General features: G+C 47.9%; 1 protein-coding gene across 1 annotated transcript in view; it reads right to left on the bottom strand.

Moving 5' to 3' along the window:
- CCDC63 (coiled-coil domain containing 63) overlaps positions 1–19,408 on the bottom strand; it is a 29,774-nt gene extending 10,366 nt beyond the window's left edge. Inside the window, exons 1-8 of the mRNA XM_036277029.1 lie at positions 19,332–19,408; positions 18,772–18,944; positions 15,778–15,967; positions 8,079–8,198; positions 5,616–5,797; positions 4,635–4,816; positions 3,702–3,922; positions 1,203–1,277 (exon numbers count right to left, since the gene is read on the bottom strand). Coding sequence (XP_036132922.1) covers positions 1,203–1,277; positions 3,702–3,922; positions 4,635–4,816; positions 5,616–5,797; positions 8,079–8,198; positions 15,778–15,967; positions 18,772–18,944; positions 19,332–19,340 — 1,152 coding nt within the window. The 5' untranslated portion in view covers positions 19,341–19,408. The remainder of the gene's footprint in view (positions 1–1,202; positions 1,278–3,701; positions 3,923–4,634; positions 4,817–5,615; positions 5,798–8,078; positions 8,199–15,777; positions 15,968–18,771; positions 18,945–19,331) is intronic.
- Positions 19,409–23,333: the final 3,925 nt, after the last annotated feature.

The raw sequence follows: 23,333 nt of genomic DNA on the forward strand, positions 1-23,333 counted from the left end.
ACTGGAGAATGGCACCACTATCGCTGATTACCAGGTGCATGCCAACAACCGAAATAAACCTCAGAGAAGGGAAGGGAAATGACCAGGGAACACAGTTCCTGGGCCAGAAACCATTGGATTAAAATGGGGCTTTAGAGTTAAGTCTCTGAGTTCACATCTTTGGCAGATGTTTGCTATACATTCTCCCTTTATACCTTGACAACAAAACCCTGACTGTATTTAGGGTGGCAGTATGAGCAACTAAAAACTATATTTCCACCCCTCCTTGGTAAGAGGGATGGCCAGTGATGTGTAAACGCAGAAGTCACTGGCTGAGACTTCAGGGAAAGAACTTTTAAGCTGGCTGACTCAACCAGAAGGGCGTGTTTCAGCCTTATCCACTTTCTTCCTGTCTTGAATGTATATGTTATGGCTGGACCCACGACTCATCGGCAGCCATACAACAATTATGAGGCAACCTTGAGAATGTAAGCCACACACTAAGGGTGGCAAAACAAAAAAAGAGAAGCCTGGGTCAATGATGATATCATGATCAGCCCTGAAGGGCCCATTTTCAGGCTTATTTCTTAACAAAGTATATACACTTCTAACCTGATTAGGCCACAGTTATTTTGGGTCTGTGCTACTGGCAACTAAATACAATGCAAAGCTCATACAATGTATCAGCTCCATGAGGATGGTCAAGTGATTTTTTTCCTCTCTAAACCTCAGTTTCCTCATCTGTAAAATGGAGCACCTACCAAAAAGGGCTGCTGTGAGGATTAAATGAGATAGTGCAAGCAAAGCATTTGGCCTAGTACCTAGTATGTAGTAGCTACTCAAGAAATGTTTGTAATAACTATTATTGAGAACAGGCTACAGCCAGGACAAGGGGGAAAAAGAAGACTGAGGCAGAGATCTGTCTGGAATTTGCCAGCCTGGGATGAATTTATAGGAGGCAAGGGTCTGGGCTAGACTCCCTGAAGTGGGGGAGTCTTTAAAGTGGACAAAGAGGCCCTAGGGACAGAATTCTGCAGCAATACCTGTAGCAGAAGCTGCCTGTGACAAAGGGACCTGTCAAGACATGACTTGGGCCAATAGAGAGTCATGGGGCAGGTATCTTACTCCTCCTGAGAACCAAGTTACAGGCTGCCTGACAAACCGACAGGCAGGCAGGCAGATAACGGAGACTCCTGCATCCCCCACTCCCATCCTGGTCTTACCTCCAGCTGTCTCAGGACAGAGTGGTTGTCATCCTGGGATGTTTTCTGCTGGGACTCCAAGCGGATGATTTCATTCTGCTCAAAAAACCAGACCACAGGAAAAGTGGGTGCTCTCCTCCCCACCTCACTTGAAAATTCGCTTGAACCTCGCCTCCAGGAATTTATGAGGATTTCAATAATCCAATCGAAGGAGCCCAGAATCCCTGAGCCCCTCGTATGCCCCTGAGTTTAAACCAAAATGTTCTAAAGATTTTTAAATAAAAGTTTGGAAACTACTGCTCTAGTGCAAGTAGTCACTCTACAGATGAGGAGACCGAGGCCAGAAAGAACCAGAATTTGGTCATCTTTCATCAGACACATTCGTCCCGGTGCCAGAGATAGTCTGTGTGGCAAGAAAAGGAAAGGAGAGCGCCCGCAAGGTGAATGGGAAGGTCAAGGTTAATTACCCTTTGGGAACCGTTTGCTGGTGCCTCCCATTGTGTGCAGGCCTTTCTGGCATCAGGAATTCACAGGGAATACACTGTGAGCTGAACGCTCCATCCATCCCAGAATCTACCCAGTTCCCTTCCCCGCCCTACCCTCTGCCCCACACGAGGGGCTTCCTTGCCCGCTGGCTTGGGTTGGGCCCAGCCCAGAGAGACACCCGCTGGGGATTACAGGGTAGGAGAGTAAAGTTGGGGGGTACTTGCCCACTCCTTGGACCACATCCCTCCAGGAAGGACAAATTCATCTTTCTCCACGCACCTCTCTCCTGAGTCCAGAAACTGCCCCCCCTCCCCAGTTCTGGGGCCCTCTCTTCTTGCTGGTGCTGCACTCTCCCTTTTTAATCTCCCTACATCTTCAGAAACAGTCCCTTTTTTTTTTTTTTTTTTTTTTTATCCTCACCCGAGGACATTTTTCCATTTTTTGTTCAGGGAGAGTGGGAGGGAGAGAGAGGAACAGAGAGAGAGAGAGAGAAACATCGATGTGAAAGGAACACATCGAGTGGCTGCCACCCACACAACCGACCAGGGCCGGGGACAAACTGCAACCGAAGTACGCGCCCTTAGCGGGAACCGAACCCGGGTCTCTCAGGACCGCAGGCTGACACTCTAACCGCTGAGCCAAACCGGCCAGGGCCAGAAACAGTCCCTTTTAAAAAACTCACCTCAATTTACACATTTGGGGCAGGCCATCTGTGTCCTGTGACAACCCAAACTGATACAACCACCTCCATTTCCGCCATTTTTGCATGCCACCTGTACTCTATTAATATTATCTATTAATCTATATTATTTATTAACCGTCTTTAATTCAACCAAATTTTGTGTATTTTATTATGTTGATCAGTATTTGTTTACTATTATTATTACTTATCACACTAATAATGTCCAAGTCACAAGTTTGCTCTGCAAGCTATATTTTTCCTAATCCTCATTAATATTAATTCGTCACTAGTAAATTAAAAGCGTCACCTATATATTCTAGCTACTATCTGCTTGTACATTGCCAGCAGACAAGTCACACCTTCAGGAAAGAGTGACATTACATAAGGACATGTCTCCTCTAGTCGTATAAACAGAGCACTGGGACCCCAGAGGGAAGAATAATGAACTCCCAGAGGAGGTGACATTTGTGCAGGGCTGGGACTAATGATCAGTATTTCATCGGAAGAAAACCAAGGGGACGGGGAGGAGGAAACAGCGCAAGGAAAGTCTCAGAGGAGGGAAATGCACGGGACAGTTGGGACTGGCAGCTGCAGAGGGTGCCCCGGGGGTCGTAATGGCAACTGCAGAAAAAGGTTAAAGCCAAATTTTGAAGAGTCTGGAGTGTCACACTGGGTTTAGACTCTATCCCTTGCTCTGGGGAGGAAGTAGCCCAGGCAGCCAAATAAGTTTGGGAAATGATGTGTTCAACAAAGACAAACAGGTTTCTTTACCACAGGACTTGTCAGAGCATTTACCATGCTCATGTACATCAAGTCTCTCCGAGATGAATTGACCATCTCTTCTCAATTCTGTGAAGCTGCTGATGAGCAGAGGTCAGTGAGCGTTTAAGGCAAAGGGCCAGGTAGTAGATATTTCAGGTTTTACAGGCCACGTATGGTCTGTCTTGCATATTACTCTTTTATTTTTATTTTTTTTTCTTATACCCCTTACAAAATATAAAAACCACTCTTAGCTCATGGGCTGTGTAAAAACAGGCTACAGGCTATAGTTGGCCATGGCTGTCGTTTACTGAACCCTGGATTATAAAACATGCCATGGACTATCAATGTCACTTGGAGTGAGGGGATATGACCACATTAAGTGTGCATATCAATTGAAAGACAAATACCAATTTCAGAACGGCTAAAATGCAAGGGCGACACTGGGGGAAATGTAGTGTTTCTCAGACTGATTTGACCTTGAGGCACCTTTTGCCAAGAGCCTCTCAAGGAGTGTTTCGAGGAGCCCCCACTGGGGAAGGCTGCTGGGGGAGTAGGCGGGTTTCGGCCCAGGAAAGGAGAGCTGCCCTGACCTGGATTTTCTGAATCTTCTTGTGCATCATCTCCATGTCATTGTTGAGCTCTGTGACATACGTGAACCGAGCAAAGTTCTTCTCCTCCTTGGCCAGAAAGTCCTCAATGAGCTGATTCAGGTTCCCATTCTCAGTCAGCTTCAGCAGCCGGAGGTGGGCTACCTCGTAGCTCTCAATACTCTCAGCATTGCTCTTCTTCCCTTGCTTCTTTACCTTAAGAGCTAGAAAGGAAAAATCAGCAGCAGTGAGTCTGAAAAGGAAAACACTCAGTGCAGTGCCCAGCAGAGATATTCTCTGTGCTTTTAGTGTGCCTTGAGGAGGAGGCTAAACTTTCCCAGGAGATGGGGCAGGAACTTCACTCCTAAATTGCTTCACAAATATCTAAATGAACACCTACTATGTGCCAGACACTGAGCAGGGCTCTGTGGATACAAAGTCTTTGCCCCATGGAGCTTTGGTGGAGGAATCAGGCAAAAAGAAAAAGAGATAACCAAGTAAACAGAAAAGGAAATTCAATAACTACCATTGTGGCCTGAGCAATGAAGGAGACCCATCAGGTGCTGTGATGGGGGAGCAGGATGGTCAGGGAAATCCTCTCAAAGAATGAGACATTTGAGCAGGATAAAATTCAAGAAAACTCTGGGGATAGAGAGCCTGAAACAGGCTCAGAACTTGGCAAATTCATGAAGTTAGAACCACAAAGTTCTCCAAACCTTGTTCTCTCCAGCCTGGATATCTGCAATAGCCCCAACTCTCCTGAACTCAGTCTTATTTTCTGATTTGGCTCCCACATAGCAATTAGAGGAATCTTTCTAGGCATATCTGGTCATATGACCCCTTTACATGTTGTGCCTCTCTACTGTCCTTGGGATGAAGCTAAAGCTCCTCAGCATGATTTAAAATCTGGTCTCCTCTACTCCAAGGAGAGTGTACCTTCTTCCTTTTTGGCCTGCTCCTCGAACTCCATACGGTCATTCAGCTTGATGAGCAGGAAGGATTTGAGCTTGGTCTCATGGGCATAGACGCGCTCCAGCTCTCGGATCTCCGCGTTGTACTGAGAGATGTCCTTCTGCTGGCGATCATTCATGGCAGCCATTCGAGCCATGGCTTCCAGTCTGGGTGAAGGGGGTACAGAGCCTGCTTGTCCAGAGGATCCTCCCTTCTTCTCCCCTCCCTGTACCAGCCCAGAGGGATTTTCTGCCACTGACAATTACTTCTTTTAATGAGAGGGTGGAGGAATAACCCCCTTTACCTGAATGACAGGAGCTACCAGCTCTAGACTACCCCTAGGAAGTTATTCTTCTATCATCATCATCACCACCACCATCATTACTGTCACCACCATCACCATCATCACCACTTTTCATACTATGTCCCAGACACTCCTTAACACACATATTTACGCTTTACTACCACTCAAAGCGGTCCTACAACAATGTGGTACTGTTGGAGCCAGGATTTAAACCCAGATCTTGCTGACTCCAAAACATGTGCTCTTCACAGCTAAACTGTATACCTTTTGCCCCTGAGAGTATAAAGCTAGGAGACAGCTCAGACTGAGAGAAACCCCTACAACCAGATGCAGGGCCACCTGGAGGAGATAGTAGACCATAGATATTTGAATCTCCGCTCCACCACACCTGCCATTTACGTGGATCTCAAGTGTTTTGGCATCTCTAAGCCTCCGCTTCCTGGTCTGTAAAATGGGGATATAACTCCTATGGCATTTGTGAAGGTTGAAATATTACTCAAAGCACCTAGCATCAGGCTTTGCACACATTCAGAGCTTAGAGATATTATTATTTAAGGTCTCAACACTTAAGCACAGGAAGCAGTGGTGGCCCAGTGTGGGAAGTTAGATGTTCAGCAGGAGGCTGAGAGACATTTTTGCCTGAGGATCTCTCCCTCACCCACCTCTGCTTATAGGCCTGAGCAGACTGCTCAATGGCCACATTCATGGTTTTCTTCTGCATCGACAGGCGCCGACGGAGTTGCTGGTAGACATTATCATAAGCAGCCTTCTCATAACGTAGGTCCTCAATCTCCTTCCGGAGCTTTGTATTGGTGGTCAGCATCTTGTCAAACTGTACGGTGACCTGTGGGGAGGGCTGTGCTTCAAAACAGGGCTCATTCCTGGGACATGAGATGAGCTTCCAGGAGGCAGCCAGAGGGTTGGGAGGTCTCCCCCAGTCTCCCACCCCAGGTCCACAGAATAGTGGTTTGGAGCACCGGGTGAAAGGCGTAAGCTGGCCACCAACTGGCTCAGTAGTCTTTGACAAGTTACTTTTCCTGGATTGCACATTTCTCACATACTTTTATACCTAACATCTAGTTTCCAGTAATTACAAGGGAGAGGGGAACAAGCTAAATGATACCATGAGGAACAATCAACCTAATCCAGAAAGTAGAACTTTCTATAGGACAACTGACCTGGTCTCTTCACCATGTTGATAACCTGAAAAAGTTGGGATGGGGCTTCTCAAACTCAGCCTGTTGACATTTTTGGCTGAATGATGCACTGTGGTGGAGGCTGTCCTACCTATGCTATGTAGAGTATGAAAGAAGCAAGGCACTACTGAATTGACTCAGGAAGAAACAGAAAATCTGAATAGACAACTAACAAAAGGCCAACCTCTACAGACACGTCATCATTAAATCATGCATGCATTTTTTTTCTTTATTGATTTTAGAGAGAGAGAAGGGAGAGGGAGAGAGAGATAGAAACATCATTGAGAGAGAACATTGACTGGCTGTATTCCCCTCCCCGGGGATTTGGCCCACAACCTGAGCATATGCCCTGACTGGGAATTGAACCTGCGACCTCTTGGTGCATGGGTCGACACTCAACCACTGAGCCACATCAGCCGGGCAGCATGAATTATTAATTAATTCATTCAATCAACAGATGTCTGCTGAGCACCTATTCTTAGCCTCACACTGTGCCAGGCATTAATGATTCTTAACCCAGGGGATCTTTGGCCTCATGAGGGTTGTTAATAATATTGCAGATGCCCAGGGGTTCTGATTCCGTGACTGTGGAGGGGACCCAAGAACCTGCATTTTAACACACATCCTAAGCATGCTGAGGCATGGCTGCAAATCGCTGTGCAGGGAGAGTAAAGAGATACTGCCCTGACCTCAGGCAGCCTCCACGCTACTGGGAGAGGCAGATGGAGACCAGGTCAAATCTGCTTCACCTACTCCTGGTTAAAGCTTGGTGGTCAGAGTTTTGGGAAAGCGAAGAGCTTTGTGTAGTGAGTTAGTGACAGGCTTCCCTCCAAGCCAATTCACTTTCCTTCTCTTCTGGCTCATGTCCTGGGAGCTGCAGTTTCACTAGCCAGACTGAAATGTGTTGTTTGTACCCGCCCAACACTCCTTCTCCCTTTCTTTCTGCTCTTCTAGGGGAGCCACTTCTCCCTGACTCTCATACCACAGAGTTGGACAGGGCTGCCCTCGCCAGTTGGCAGGGGGAGGGCAGTCCAAGGGTCCATGTGACTCCAGGCCATGTATTCCATTCTTCAGACCACAGTAATTGATTCACGGATGGGCACATGACCCAAGCTGGCCCAGTGGGAACCCTGGGACTGGGATTAACTCTTAGCGGGGAGATGCTCACTTTCTGCTGGTGTTTGTTTACACTGGGGTTGCTCAAGGATGACATCCACCCAGAGCAGAGATGGACAGATAAAGTGTCCTAAAGACAGGTTTGGAGCACCTGGATCCACCTATGCCTGACGGTACCACTTCCTCCCTAAATTTTTCACTTCTAAGACCAATACATTACCTATTTTCGCTTAAACCAGTTTGCAACTAAATCCTGCAAAATGCCAAAGTCATGGTACATTGAAGGTGACCAGGAAACACCCCTTTCTTTTCATCAACTTATGCATGTCCATGCCTAATATTCCTCAGAGACAGCAGTGACTACCAAAAGGCACTAGCTCTAATAGAGGCATGCGCAGATATGCACGGGGGAGGACGGTCTAACTAGTTCTGCCTGGCGACTGGTATTATTTGAGCTGCTTCTTGGAAACAAGTAAGGGTTTTTGAAGCAGGGAACTAAGAGTAGGCATCCCCAGAAGCAGGGGTGGGGTAGAGGTATGGGGACAACAGCATGTGCTAAGGTGCAGAGAGCAAGAAGAAAGGCACCTTGGTGACAATGGGCTAAGCAGAGGATGAAACAGAGAGGGTGGAACACAGTGAGCGGATGGTAAATTCGAACGGGCTGCCTGGTCCAGACGTACAGCATTAGTTCACCACCTCTTGAGTCACCTACTAAATGAGTACCTTCTGCCAATGGCGTCACAGACATCATTCTGTGCCGTGAGCAAAGGGAGGTGGAGCTATTTGCAAAACTGCAGAGAATGACTTACGTACAAGATTCAAGCGCGTCTCTAACACGTGGATCTGTTTTTGCAATTTCCGGGGGTTGTTGGCCTCCTGCATTTTTGTGAAGATCTGTTTTTGGTTTATAATTTTTTTTTCCATCTGAATAATCTGGAAAAAAGAAAGAAAGAAAACCCAGCTGTGTTAACATCTGTATGGGTACGCATTTGACAATTCACTAACTTGAGTGTGCTCGAACAGAAACTGCACTGTTCCTTCTTTTCCTATAAGTGGAATTTTAATTTCTCTCTCAGGTACATGCTAAATTCAACTTGATCTTAGCCAGTTTGGGGTAAAATGAGGTAATTTAGAGTTTTTGCTCTCACCTGTTTATGTAAATTTCACTCACCCGTTGGCGTCAACGCCACCTTACCCTGCACCATGGTTTCCCCCAGGAATTTTCCAGCAGGGATTTTCCCCTCAGCGGGCCTTCTGTAACCTTGTGGAGTGTTTTTGGGCTCTTGCAATGACAGGACCCTAGTGGCATTTAATGGGTGGGTCATGAGATGTCACACATCCTGCAATAGCACCAGACACCCAAGAATTGTCCCCCATCCTTTGTGACTGTCCAGTGCCCTTCTGAATGTTATACAGGTGGGGGAAAAAAAACCCTCTCTAATTTTCTGTACCTAGAATCAAACTGTCCTCTACATGTAAACACACAGTATTTTTCATTTGGTTCTAAAGGACACTAAATTATCCAGGAATGTGGTCACTGTATAAATCAAGAGAAATGCTCTTTGATTTGCTTGGAACTTCACCAAGCATTGGTCACCACTTTGGAAATCATGTTACCAGCACAACCTGGATCATGAGATGACAATAAGCCCGAATCAGTCTGCAGGTAGAATGCTCAGTGATTCTGCATGTTGATAGTATGCCACTGACTAGATCTTTTAGATCAGGAGTCTGCAAACTCCAGACCCTTGGCCAAATCCAGCCCACTGACTCTGTGTAAATAAAGTTTTATTGACAGCCAGTCATGCTCCTTCTTTGATTATTGTCTATGGCAGTCTTCATGCTACAAATTCAGAGTGAAGTAGTTGCGACATGGCCCACAAAGCCAAAACATTTACTATCTGTCCCTCTGCAGAAACAGCTTGCTGGCCCTGTTCTAGATAAGTTGGGCCAGAACATTCACATATCAAAATACATAATTTTATATTTACATAAATAATTTTAGTATAAACGTTTGTTGATTTCTTCTTTATATTATTGTGAGAGCACCATATTCATTTAAAAGACTTAGTAAGGGTAAAGGATTATATTGTCTATGAATTTCATTTCAGGATTGTGAAGGAGAAGTTACAAAATATTTACTGTCTAAAGGGGTGTTGGCAGACACAACATTGAGGGGAAGAAGTCAGACAAAGAGCACGGTTCTAGAACAAGACATTTACATGCAGGCATAATTCTAGGGGTCAGGAGAAGGGTTTGGAGGGTGGGTAATGGAAGGGGACCAAGGGAGCCTTCTGGGTGCTTGAATGTTCTCTATCTTGATCTCGGTGATGGTTGCACGGGTATATCAATCTGTACAATTCATCGAGCTGTACCCTTAAACTGTGTGCACTTGCCTGTGTATAATTAGTAATTCAGCAGAAGGAGGGAGGGGGTAAGAGAGGAAGTAAGGAAGTTATCTGAAGGAAGGAAGGAAAAGAAATGGGTGTTGGGAGTGACAGGGTTCAGTACCACTGTCCTCAGGGACCCACGAGCGGATCCCTGTGTATCTGCAGCTCCCTTCCTGCTGGAGAGCCTGGGTTTCAGTCAGACTCTGGAGACAGCAGTTTTGGTGGAGGGCATGTTACTTCCACCACTAGAAGTGGTACTGGAGATAATGCCTCGCCTGGGAAGGGAAACAGGGTGCAGACACTTCCTTCTAGACAATTCTGGAAAGGGGGAAAGCTGGCAGTAATTTGGAATCGCAAGAGTGTTGTTGTTTCGTTGTTGTTGTTTATGCTTGGTTTTCAAAGAGTTTATTAATTTTTTTTTTTTTAGGATAAAAGAGACAAGGAGAATAGAATGGTCACTGATGAGCCGGGTCTTCACGGGGGAGGGAGCCGAGGGGACCTAACACGAGAGGGGCCTGGCCATGCAGAAGGGCAACGGGCACCCCTTCCTCTGAAGATGCAGACGGAGCGGAGAAAGGATGCAGAGGAAGGCGTGGCTGCCACAATCTTTTAAAGCAGGTAAAACAACACTGAGGCCACCTATGTCCAGAGGATTTCTTGCTAAGTGAAAAAAATTAATATCCTAAATGCAATGTGCTGCCCTGGACTGGGCCCTGGAACAGTGAAAAGACACTAATGAAAAATCTAGAGAAATATGAATAAAGTCTGTAGTTCAGCTAATAGTATTGTGCCCATATTAATTTCCTATTCAAATGTCCCAGGATAGCCCTAGCCGGTTTGGCTCAGTGGTTAGAGCATCGGCCTGCAGTCCAGAGAGACCCAGGTTCAGTTCCCGCCAAGGGCATGTACCTCGGTTGCAGTTTGTCCCCGGCCCTGGTTGGATTGTGCGGGTGGCAGCCACTCGATGTGTCCCTTTCACGTCGATGTTTCTCTCTCTCTCTTCCTCCTGCTCTATCTGAACAAAGAATGAAAAAAAAAAAAAAACAAATGTCCCAGGATAAGGTGAGGTGTTCACATTAGGAGAAACTAGGTGAGGGGTATATGAGAATTCTGAACTACCTTTGTAACACTCCTGTAAATTTAAAATGATTCCAAAATGTAAACTTTATTTTAAAAAATAATTGATCAGTATATATTATTCTGGTCCACACTCCTCTTGGGTGTTATATGTTACCTGCAGCCAAAAGCATCCCTAACCGACACACCATGGATGTTACCCAGGAGGATAATGGATTCTGATTTCAAGTAAGTGAAATACACCCTGCCACGGGCAACAGGAAAGAATTTTAGTATCTCTCTCTACCCTTGCGACTCCAGCCAAGTTCTCTGGGCCCAAACATTCTCTGTCACCTCTCCAGAGAGCGCAGATCATCGTTTCTCATACACACACTGGACAAAGTCATTTCTGAGCACAGCCAAGAATGTGCATAACCAATTCGCGGTGCAGATTTCATCCACGCCCCGCAAGGATGAAAGCATCTGCCAGTACTTTGCCCCATCTAGACAGCTGGCTCATGCTAAATCCTAGAAGGTTGTAGAGCAATGTACAGAACTGTTATCTGGGGGGAAATGCCCTTAAGAACTGGTGAGGGCTGGGGAGTGTCAGAGGTGCTTTCTCTCCTTAGAGTTCGGGCTGAGACTCAGTGCTGAGAGTCTTCTTGGAACCCTGGTAAGTAAAGGCAGCAGAGCGATGAAGGGAACATTCATTTGAAACAAGCTGGTGTGTTCTTATTTGTCTAGACGTAGTGGCTGGAATTTGCCTTTGAAGACAGCCTGAACCCTGACTTCTGTTCTGGAATTGAGAGGAGGAAGGTTAGGTGCTTGGTGTGGTAAAACAAAATTTGTCACCACACGGAGGCCAGCCTCTGGCTGGGAGCAAGGAGCCCCTGGGCAGAGCGGAGGCTGATGAATTCTGGGAGTAGTTGCATCTGTGATCCTGTGTTAGTGTCCCTGTGAGTTTGAATTCCTTTGTTATCCCCAAGCCTTCAGGAAAGTCTATACAGCACAATCTCAGACATCACCATGGTACATTGAAAAATACATATGCCAGGGGTTGTAAACTGTGGCCTACAACTATGGTAGGCAGCATCGTGGCATAATCTTTAGTTTGCTGGTCTAACACAAACCAATTATGAAAATTCCATTTCCCTTTGCCAGTGATTGACCTAGAAGTGGGCATATACCTTAGCCTTGCTTAATGAGAGAAAAATCTGCTGAGAGATTTTCCAGCAAAATCCATACAGCAAGATTTGTGAGATGTTCTTTCCCTCATAAGCAGAGACTGTTATGTAAGAAAACTTCCCATCCCTTCTTCATACCTCAATGTGACTATATGAGAAGCTACACCAGCTAAACTTCGGCAGCGACCTTGTGACCATGAGCGGAGGGCCAACCAACAGGATCAGAAAGAAAAAAACCAACCCATCATTATAGAACTGTTAAACCATCCATGGTATGGCCTACTTCCAGACTGACATCTATTTTTTTTTAGATAGAATGGAGTGGGGGGGGGGGGAGAGAGAAAAAGACATTGACGTGAGAAAGACACATTTATTGGTTGCCCCTCACATGATTCCGACTGGGGCTGGGGATCGAACTGCAACCCAGGTACATGCACTGGACTGGGAATCGAACCCGTGACTTTGAGGTCCTTGGGCTGACGCTCTAACCCCTGGGCCAAACTGGCCAGGGCCAGACAGACATCTTATTATGTGAGAAAAACAAACCTCTATTCTCTCAACAGCTTCCAGCCAAGAATTCTGTTACTTGCAGCCTAACACATTCTCATTGATACATCAATCACAACATGGCAGCTTAGATGATCATCCATCAAGAGAACCACTGAGTCTCACACAAACTGGCAGGGCAAATGAATGGTGTTTGCCATCGATATTAGTCAGACTTTGGACTGCACCTGAGACACACATACCGTTCCTTACAAACTCCCTCAGGGCAAGAGGCAAACTAAGAGCGTCATCAACCCTGACAATGTCAGGTCCAAGTCAAGTCGGGTTCCCTGTTCTACCTACTTTGTTCTCCCCTCCTGTTCCACGCAGCAGCCTCACCACAACCCCCCACCAGCTCACCTATGGAATAAAACAAATGACTGGTCTAAAGATATGGGAAGGCAGCGTCTCCAGACGGTGGTGTCACCTGCTCTGAAGGGATGCCCTCCCCTCCTGGTTGGCCCTGGAGTCCTCAGGCTCCAGCTCCTTGTCAAAGAAAGCGGCTGCGTCAGCATCTCCCCGTGGCTCCTGTGATTAAATTCAGTGTCCTACTCTCTTTGGCGCCTTTATGTCAGATGCTGCTTTTGTGATGCTGAGAGTAATTTGGCCTCAGCCCAATGGGAGACATTATCCAAGGCCGTGCTGTCGGAAATGGATTGCCTACACAACACGCTCTTCCCCAGCATGGAGGCGCAGGCTTATTAATTGTTTTGTGAGGACAGCCGGGGCTGCTAAGGGCCCTGCCACCACTGACCTCTTGCAAGGACAAAGTTCTGGGCACTGTCTGAGGGACAGCAGAAGAGGATTCTGGGATCTGCTCACCATGGGATCAAATTAGGCAAAAATGGTTTTTGCATTGGGCAGTGAGCACCATGTTCTTTTTTTTTTTTTTTTTTGGTAGGTGCCCCTAGCGGGAACCGAACCCGGGACTCTCTGGCCCACAGGCTGACACTCCAACTGCAGAGCCAAGCCGGCCAGGGCTGCACCATGTTCTTTTGAGGATCCCACACTAGGTTGCCTTTTCCTAATGTTTATAAGGACCCATGTCCCATCAGTTTCTTCAGTTTTTCTCTTTCTTTACTTTTATTACCTCCTTTATTATTCACTCACTCACTCACTCACTCACTCATTTACTCATCAATGTTTATTAAACACTTGTTCTCTGCCAAACAAAAGAGGTCTGATGGTCATAAAGACTGAAGGGTCCCTGCCCTCAGGGAAGTTACAGTCTAAGACTGAGAACAAGCCATGAAGCATGATTAGCTCTAGGAGGGGGGGATATATGGTACTGTGGACACACACAGCAGGGACACCTTGCAGGGAAAGATGAAGGGGTAACTATCCTCCGCAGAAATAGCATTTGAGCTGAGACCTGAAGAATACATAGGAGTTCAAGAAGAGAGGACAAGGAAGGGCACTCCAAGCACGAGGGAACAGCATGTGCAAAGGCCTGGAAGTGAGAGACAGCATTGGGGTTCATGAAGGCAGTCAGTGTGGACAGAACACAGAGGAAGGAGGGGACCGGAGAGAAGGTGGAAGAGGCAGGAGGGGGCACAATGCAACAGAGCCAGCAAACCACGCTGGGGAGCTTGGTCTTTATCACCAGAACAACAGAAATTACTGAAGAGTTTGAAGCAGAGGAAAGAGATAATGGGATTTCCAGATTCATTCAATCAGCATTTATTGAGGACCTACTATGTGGAACAAAGCCAACATAGTCCTTGCCCTCATGGAGGTGACAGGTTGGGGGGACATTAGATGACACCTGTATTAACTCCTACTGTGAGAAGTGCTATGAAGGAGGTGCCATGTGGTGTCATGAAGAGGGTAAGGGGGTGTGCTGGGATCTTCTGTTTGCCGCCCAAGACCCATTTCCACCCACTCTGCTCATCCCCAGGAGGCTGGCCTGGAAGGGGTCCTGGAGAGCGGAGGGTAAGAAGAGAGAGAGGTGGGGGTATTTATTCCCCCCAGCTTGCTCCCTGTCTCCGGGTTCCAGACTGCCTCTCCTGTCCACTGTTGCTAACCCTACAGGGCTTCAGTGTCCCTACTCCATGCTCACACCCCTGTAAATCATCCCTTCATAAAATTCTTTTCCTACTGAGCCTGCTATTTTTTCCTGGCCAGGGACCTGACTATCACAAGGTGGATATACTTTAAACTGGAAAGAAGGCACAGAAAAGGCCTCCCTGAGACAGTCACATTTAAGATGAGAGCTAAAGGACAAGCAGCCAGGGTGACTGGGGGAGAGCATGTGCAAAGGCCCCGAGGTAAGAAAACGCTTAGCATGAAAAAATTCTTTTGAGGTAGGGTGAGATGAGTTAAGGAGGGAATGATGTGAGATGAAGCCAGAGGGGTAGGCAGGGGCTAGATCATGTAGGGATTTTCAAGCCATAGTGAGGGATATAATTATTAATGCTACTCGGCAAACATCTCTAGCTCTTTGTCTTCCAGATCCATGGGAGGGCTACACTTTCTGGACTCTCTTGTGGATAGGTAGAGTTGACTACTTTGGGTATGGGTATTTGGAGCATTTATGGGTTTGGTAGACTATTTTAAGCCAATCAATCATGAGCAGAAGTGACACATATCACTAGAGCACTCAAGTGGGAGACCATTCAAAACTCTCTTTTTCTCTACCACAACACCTGACAGTGTTCAAGATAGTAGCTATCCCATCAGCCTGGTCCTAAGATGAGAAGATACATGAGCCTCTAGCAAATCCCTGATAGACATGAAACATGAATGAGGAAGAAACTTTTATTGTTTTAAACCACTGCCCTGGTCGATTTGGCTCAGCAGTTAGAGCGTCGGCCTGCGGTCCAGAGAGACCCGGGTTCGGGTCCCTCTAGGGGCACGTACCTCGGTTGCAGTTTGTCCCTGGCCCTGGTTGGTCATGTTGGTGGCAAGCTCTCGATGTGTCCCTTTCATGTTGCTGTTTCTCTCTCTCTCTCTCTTCCTCTCTCTCCCTCCCACTCTATCTGAACAAAAAATGGAAAAAAAATGTCCTTGGGTGAGGATAAAAAATTTAAAAAATAAACCACTGAGTTTGGGGAAGGGGTGTTTGTTACTGCAGCATAACCAAACATTTCCTGACTGATACAGTAAGAATTTAGAAATGTATTCAAAGTGTAGTGGGAGGCACTGGAGATCACAGTGGAGAAATGGATCAATAGAGCTGGGAGATCAGGGATTACAAGGTGGTAGAGACAGTGACCACAGTCACATTTAGAAAAGTGAATATGGGTGGTGTCAGATCTGGCCTAAGGCATCATGGGTACTTCCCTCACCCTTTCCTTGCTCTGTGTTCTCATTAGCCCTTTAAGAGAAAGACCACACCTTCTCATCCAGTTCAGCCAACAGAACTTTCATCGATTTAATCAAAGCCTCATATTCCTCTTTGGTTTGCAGCAAGAAACGCAGCTCCATGTAGTTTTTCTCATTCAGATCCAAGTTCTTGGAGGAGTTGATGAGACTCAAAAGCAGGGTGATCTCATCCTGCTCCTCTTGCAGGGTCTTGATTTTCTCCCTGTTGGGAAAGCAATGCACGGTTAACCCTGAACCCCCAGGTTCACCTTGATCGGACACTCCAGATTCCTTCGCTGTGAAAGGAGACTCAGAGAGGTACATCCCACTAAGCAGTGGAGGGGACCTGCCCAAGTCTTCGGCCCAGGTCTAGAACTCAGGTCGCCTGTGATGCAGTTCACTGCAACTTCCACTGCTCTGCCTCTCTCTGAGCGGCGTTTCCGCCCGAGGACCAATTTGCAGCTGTGCCTGTCAAAACCCATTACCCAGACATGGTGAGAGCCCCCATGCTCTCTTTTGCCCCCAGCTCACTGGCATCTGTCTGATTTTGCAGACTTTCTTTCTGGACTTTATAGCCAATTATCTCTGATAATGAGAGGCAAACCCATCAGACAATTTCTCACATTTGCATCAACACAGTAACCTCTAACCTCTACCAGTTTCTCTCTTTGGGGTGCTAATGGTCTGTTAAATTGGCTGGTATGAGTCTCCTTTCTCTCCCTCTGTCTACTCTGGAGAAGAGAAAGGATGGAGGATGTGGGCAAACGGGGACTTCGAAAAGAGAGAAGGCTCAGGAGACTGCACAACAGGAAATGGCACAGAGGCCAAGCTTCTGGCAAACTCTGGGCACCTACACCTGCTGCTCAGTGCTGTCTGCAGACCAGCGGCCTCAACATCCCCTGGAAGCTTGGAGACATGCAGAAGCGCAGGTCCCAACCTGGGACCTACCAAATCAGAATCTGCTTTGTAACAAGATCCTTGATCCTCAAGCGACTCATATGCCCACTGAATTTTTGGTAGCACCATGCTAGAACATAGAGACTATTCTAAGGTGGGAATCTGCAAAGTTTTTTCTATAAAGGGCCAAAACATGTTGCAACTACTCAACAAACTAACCATAGGGAATGCATAAACAAATAAGTGTAGCTGTGCTCCAGTAGAACTTTATTTACAAAAACAAGCAACCAGCCAGACTTGCCCTATGGGCTGTCCTTTGCTGACCACTGTCCTAAAACCACACCATCCAATAGAACCTTCTGCAGTGATGAAAATGGTCCTAGCTGCGCTGCCTGACAGCGTCCCAGGCACATGTGGCTTTTTGAGTACTTGATATGTACCTAGTGCAAGTGAAGAATTGAATTTGAAAATGTATTTAATTCATTGCCAGTGTAAATAGCTACACGTGGCTAGGGACCACCGGAGTGCACACCCAGTTCTGGAGCAGCTAGTCTTCCCAACCTGGCAGCTGGAACTTTCCTCCGCCATTTAAGCCCCTCATGGGAGGAGGTGTTTGTAATGGTGGCCACAGTGAGGGAGCAAAAGAGTCTATCTGATTTAGGCTTTCAGAGGGGTGCGTGGAAGCAGAATGAAGGTCCGTCTGGCTTGTAGGCAGGTCTGGGACTGTGCTGTGGGTGGGTTGGGGAGGGGAGTGAGGCACAGAAAAGTTTAAGGAACTTTCACTCTCAGGGTGATATAGGTGCAGGGTCAGTACTGGAGTAAAGTACTTGCTTAAATATTGTGTCCCAGGCACCTCACTCACCGCACCCCCAGTTCTGGCACTATTTATAGGGGTTTCACTCTGAAGAACTGAAAATATCCACTTGCCTCCCTTTCAGTTCCATCACAGCGAAACCAGATCCAGTGGCTTGGGGCTGAGTAGAGGGGGTGCAAAGGAATGATTCGAGAAAAACTGTCCGAGACACACCAGGAAAGAGGCATTTCCTGATGTCCACCAGGGGCAGGCTGCGAATCAGGATCGCCGGGCACAGGTGCGCAGGCTGTGGACTGCACCGTCCAAAGGAGCGCTGTCTGCTTGGAAAAATATCATTGATTTGTTGATTCATTACCCTTTTCTGGGGGACACTTCATCTTGTTCTAACAAAATCCCTACATGCTGACAATGTTTCCAACAGATGGCAGTAAAGGCTCTTGAGAAAGGGTGCTTTTTTCTAACGGGCAAAGATCTCATATGGATTAGCAGTGACTGAGAGTCAAATCCATGGAAAATCTAAAGCACCCCTTTTCCCCATCCTCGGAACGTCACATCATCTCACCGTGAGATTTTCTTTCTAATAGTGGGCAGTTTCTGCCTGTACAAACAGGGATGGAGCTAAGGAAGTACATTCCCTTGGCCTGTTTAATAATACCTGTTTAATGTTTGTTTGTTCAGCCCGAGGGAACACCTTCCTACTGCCCAAAGAAACTATACACATCATAATTCCAAGGCTACCCGATTTCAAACATTCTATCTTGCAGATCCCGTGAGGATGCACAAGCAGTAAACATCCTTTGGGGTGTCCACTGCCTGGTGATTTTTCCTTCTCTGGGCACTCCCGGCTTCCAGCGCTAGAACCATGGGAATGATACTCATGGTCACTTTTTGTCCTATGTCCCAGTCCCACCTCCGGCCACAGCTGATTGTTCCAGGAGACATCTGACCCAAGTTGACCCAATCAGAGTCTCTCTGCTGGGACTTTGGGGTTCGAACTGATTCACAACAGTCTCTCTGTGTGGCTCTTGGTAGCTCAAGAGTGGGAGGCAGCCATCCCTCCCCAGCCACGGCTGAGATGCAGAGAGAAAGCCCACGTGTAGAAACAAGCAAGACCCAGAAATGGTTGCTCGTGTGGTCCTTCCCTGAGGCACAGGCAGCTGCTCTGCTGGGAGCCTCCGGGAACACAGCCGCCCTCCCCACTGAGCAGTCCCCAGGCGGGGTCCAGAAGCAGGTCCCTGGCCTGAAGGCAAGACCCACGAAACCCAAACCAAAATCCTCTCCAAGTTCCCTCGGGACAAAACTCGACCATCACATACTGCTGGTGAACCATCTGCTGCTGCGAGCGGAAGTTGAAGGACTTCCGGCTGTCCACCATCTTCCGGAACTGCTGCTTCAGCCTCCGAAGCTCCGCCTCGGCCAGCTGCTCCCTCTCCTTCTCCGAAGGTTCCTGGGGACGTTCGGAGGAGTCCTTTCTCCTGTGCTTCTTCACCTGGGTGAGACAGCGGGGCAAGGGCGGCAGGAGAGGTGACGAGAGAAGCCCACGCTTCAGCTCAAGGGCAGAGGAAGGGGTACCTGGGGCAAGGCTGGAGGTGGAAGAGCATCCTTGGTGATGTCAACTGCTTATGTCACATGGAAAAGTGTCCCCCACCCCAGGTTGTCAGGGTGGGAAGGAGGCTTCAGAGAGCCCCACGCTGAAGGGGTAGCCTTGCTGGGTGACCTGGGGTGAGTCACTTAATACCTCTGAGCCTCCACTCTCTCATCTCCAAAAAGAGCACCCGTGAACTTGTTGTCGGATTAAATGAGCTGCCGTGCACACTGGACAGGACAGTGCCTGACCCACAGTAAGTTCTGTCTACCTGGAGCCATTGTTACCTACCGTCGGCATGTTGAAGGAAGTGCTTTCCCTCTGCTCAGACACCGGACCCGGGGAAGTCAGGGCCACCGACTGCTCCTTCGTCTCTCGGCAGTGCCCTGGCCACAGTGGCAAAGGGAGAGAACGTGTGAGCACCCGCTGGCGGTGAGGACCCAGGGGCACGTTCTCCCTTCCCTACCCCCCAGTCCCCTCTCCCCTCCACAGCCTGGCACACGAGGAGGACATGGCAGATGGCTGCCCGGGTGTGAAAAGAGGGTTTTTTTTTTTAAAGCAATATTTGCCTGAAACCTGTTCCTCTCATGATTTATTATTAGGAGCCGGGCAGATGGTTCTGGCGTGTCAAATACCCTCCTGCTCCCTGTGTTCCCAAAGAGGGGGCACTTGGGATCAGGGCGGTGTGACCCCTGATGAGGTTAGAACAAGATTCACCCAGCTTCAGCTGTGAGGGACCCCACCTTTTAAAGTAGGAGCCAGTGGTACTGAGAGGCATTTTCATCGTGTCGTAACTTGAAACTCATCTGGCTGGTAGATATTCAGGGAAGGGGGTAACAATGTTAACCCTACAAGCCCTCCAGGGCTGCGAGATCCCCTGCACCCCTACTCCCTGACCTTAGGGGCTAGATTCCTAAGGCAGCAACTTCTAGCTTTGCTGTCCACTGAGGGGTCCTGCATTGTAGCAGTTTAAAGCATTGGTTGTGTCAATCATCAGATCTCAGCAAAATTTCCTCTTCAGCCACTCATTAACCTTGGGCAAGTTACTTCAGTTCTCATCTGGAAAACGTAAATTCTAGAAGCCGCCTCACAGATTGTTCATCGTGTCAGGCACTGAGCCCGGCACATGGTAAGTGCCCAGTACACGGTGGCTGGTCTGATATGGGTTGTTTCCTATGGTGAAAGGTCAGTGCAATGACTGTTTCTTAGGGTTTGAGGGGCGTCCGACACTCATCTGTCTCCCGGTAACAATACCTGGGATTTCCTGTGGGAAGCCATGCCCCCTCCTCCCCACTGCCTGTTATTTTTGCCCCCCTAGAGCTGACCCAGCCCCACCCCCCACTTCAGGATTGGAACATACGACTCCGGGAGGACCAATCAGAGTACTAGATCCCTGGTCTGGGGGTTAAATTCAGGGATGGGCACTTGACCCGGGCTAGTCCAAGCAGAATGACGAGTGGAATTTAAACTTGCAAACTCAGGAAGAGAGACTGGTTCCTGCTGCACTTGAACCTAGGTTAATAAGTTGGGAGTGGCTGTCACCCATCTTGCCTCTTCAAGGAGTCTAAATTAACATGGAGAAGACAAAACAGAGATTGAACCCTGGGGACATCAGCTGAGCCCCTGCATATAGTTAAGCCTGAAGATACCTCTGGGTCATGTCCAATTACATGAATCAACATATTCTCTTAAGGCAATTTGAGATGAGTTTTCTATGTTTGCAACCAAATGAGTTATCATGCCTGAAGTACTTAGATCCATTTAGCATACAAACTAAGCCCTACTGTGTGGTAAACATTGTAAGGATTCAGTGATAAGTCAGCCTTCACAGTGCTATGAATCCTGCCCAAGGTAAAATAGTGGAAAAGGCTCCACAAAAGAGGTGACTTTTAATTTGGGGTTTTGAAGGATGAATAGGAGTTCACCAAGCAAAGAAGAAAAGTGGAGAAGGAATTCTGGATAAAAGGTAAAAAATGTCCAGGCAAAGGTTGAGAGGCAAGTAAATAAAAGCAGTGTTCAGAGAATGACATGTGAACTAGGGTAGATGCAGCAACCACTAAGAGATGACAGGCAAAGAGGTCTGGAAAAGCCTGGATGGTCCTTAAAAGCAAGGATGTACTAAGATCAGCTCTGTAAGAGATCAGTTCATTGCTTCTCCAACAGCCACTTCCCCTTCAGGTAGAGTTGTTGCTTGAGGAGCTGCCTGGACAGGGATTACTTTCCCAGCTCCTCCTAGATGCAGGCTGGGAATAATACACACACACAGAACCAGATTCTGTGGTCTCAAACTCAAGGCCTACAGGGCAAATTCAACCTGCCTTCAGTTCTGCTTAGCAGGCAGTGTTTTCCAGTGTGAATGCGGGTCATGCACTCACTCTCCTGGCTGCAGGCTCCACTCCTCCCTAATGCCTAACTCCTCCTCTCCTCAATTCCACATTTCCTGTAACAGCCTGGAGCCAGCAGGAATGAGTTTATAATTCTTGGGAAGAATTTCAAAGCTGCCTGCTTCTGGGGAGCAGTGTGTGCAGTAGAAGGTGCTGAGAAATCCAGAGGTCCAGTTCAGGGAGAATCTGGCAAGGACCTCAGTCTGTCCACTACAGTATCTGTAGTGTCGGGCACATGATAAGCTCTAAACAAATACTGTTTGAATGAATGAAGTGTGCTCCCAGGCAGATAGCACCTTTACTGTCTAATATTTCATTAGCTGGGGCAGGGGAAGCCTGCTCCTCCTCTGCTGCTAAATTTTAACAGTCTGCCTTTAAAAGAAAGGCCTGGCTCATGAAGGGCTCTGCAGGGCCCCTGGGAGAAGACACTGCGGGCATTCTAAGTGCCCGCTCTAGAGAGGAGGAGCCTGCAGAAACGGAGCCAGGGCTGCATAACCCCGTGGAATGTTAAACGAGCTTGGGGCACCAGCCAAGCAGGGATGCTGTCAAACCCACAGATTAAAAACAAAATTGGGGGATCATTATGGGATGAAATGGACGTTTGTTGGACTTTCTTGGAGTTATTTTACACATTGTAATTTATGTGTAAGCGGGGTGGGGGGCATGATATTTTACAACTTTAGGGCAGCCTCAAGTCTGGATGGGCTCAGGACAGCCACGTCTTTGCTTTTTCCCAGTAGGAGACGCTGTGGAGCAGCAGGCACTGCCGCACAAGCGGGGAACTTACCCGGGGCACCTGCAGACGCGCTGCGACCGCGGGTCCGTTGGCGGCTGCGGCTGCGTATCCTACTGCGCCCGGGGAACTACCTGCCGCGCGGGCGCAGCCCCACGTCCGGGTGTTCTCGGACCCCTGGCACAGGCGCCTTTGTGACCCGCACAGATAGGGCATTCTCCTCTGGAATGCGCTGGGAAGGCGCAGAACCCTTAGGTGGGGATTACAGAACAGCTGGTGAGTGGGAAGTTCTGGGGGGCGGGGAGGACAAACAACAGTCCTCTGCGACCTCTGACCAGACCAGCTGGACCCTCAGGACACTGAGTGACTTCTTGACTTAGTCGACGCGCCCCTTCCCTGACTGCCCTGCACTCACACGACCTCTCCCTCTCATTCACTGGCATCCCCACTGCCTATCCCTCGTGCCCCCTCTAACACGCCTACTTACCTGCTGGGTACGTGCTTTACGTGCACTAACTCAAAGGAACCCAATTATTGCTCTGGGGGCGGGGGGGCGGGATGAATTGAAGAGAACTTCCCCAGTGCAAGGGAATCTGCCCATCAGTTTTCTTCAGGAGCACCCACCCCCACCCTCTTTGAACCCATCTGACCCAAGTCACCTGTGACTCCTGGCATGAGCATTTTTCACTGGGGGGGAGGGAGGGGTACTGGTTTTCTAGGACAATTTTGATTTTATGTGATTTCCACCCTACCTCCTAGCCCCTTGAGTGAACTGTAGCTCAGTCATACTAAGATCTCCATTCTCTTATCCCTAAACTCTTGGGACAAATGTGCCTTAGAACTTGCCATATTTTTTTGGTTTCAGGAAGGTAACATGGTGCACAAGGAAGCATGTTTCCCTGGAGGTTGCTGGCAGCCATATTGTAACCATAAGACGTTAGCGTGACAGTGTATATTACCTATGGGGCTTGGGCAACATGTTAAAATCAAACGTTAATTTTTCTGCAAGGAAATATATGCATATTAATGCCAAGTAGAATAAATAAAGATTATGATTAGCCTCATGTCAGGCCTTGATGACTCATAGAAACTTATCAACAAAACTTCCCAGTCTGAGGTGTGGAAAAGGAGAATCTTGATTCAGGTTTGCAAACCTAAGGAAACACAGCTTCTAGA

This window comes from Molossus molossus, unplaced genomic scaffold (genome assembly GCF_014108415.1).
Source record: "Molossus molossus isolate mMolMol1 unplaced genomic scaffold, mMolMol1.p scaffold_m16_p_22, whole genome shotgun sequence".
Taxonomy (NCBI): Eukaryota; Metazoa; Chordata; class Mammalia; order Chiroptera; family Molossidae; genus Molossus; species Molossus molossus.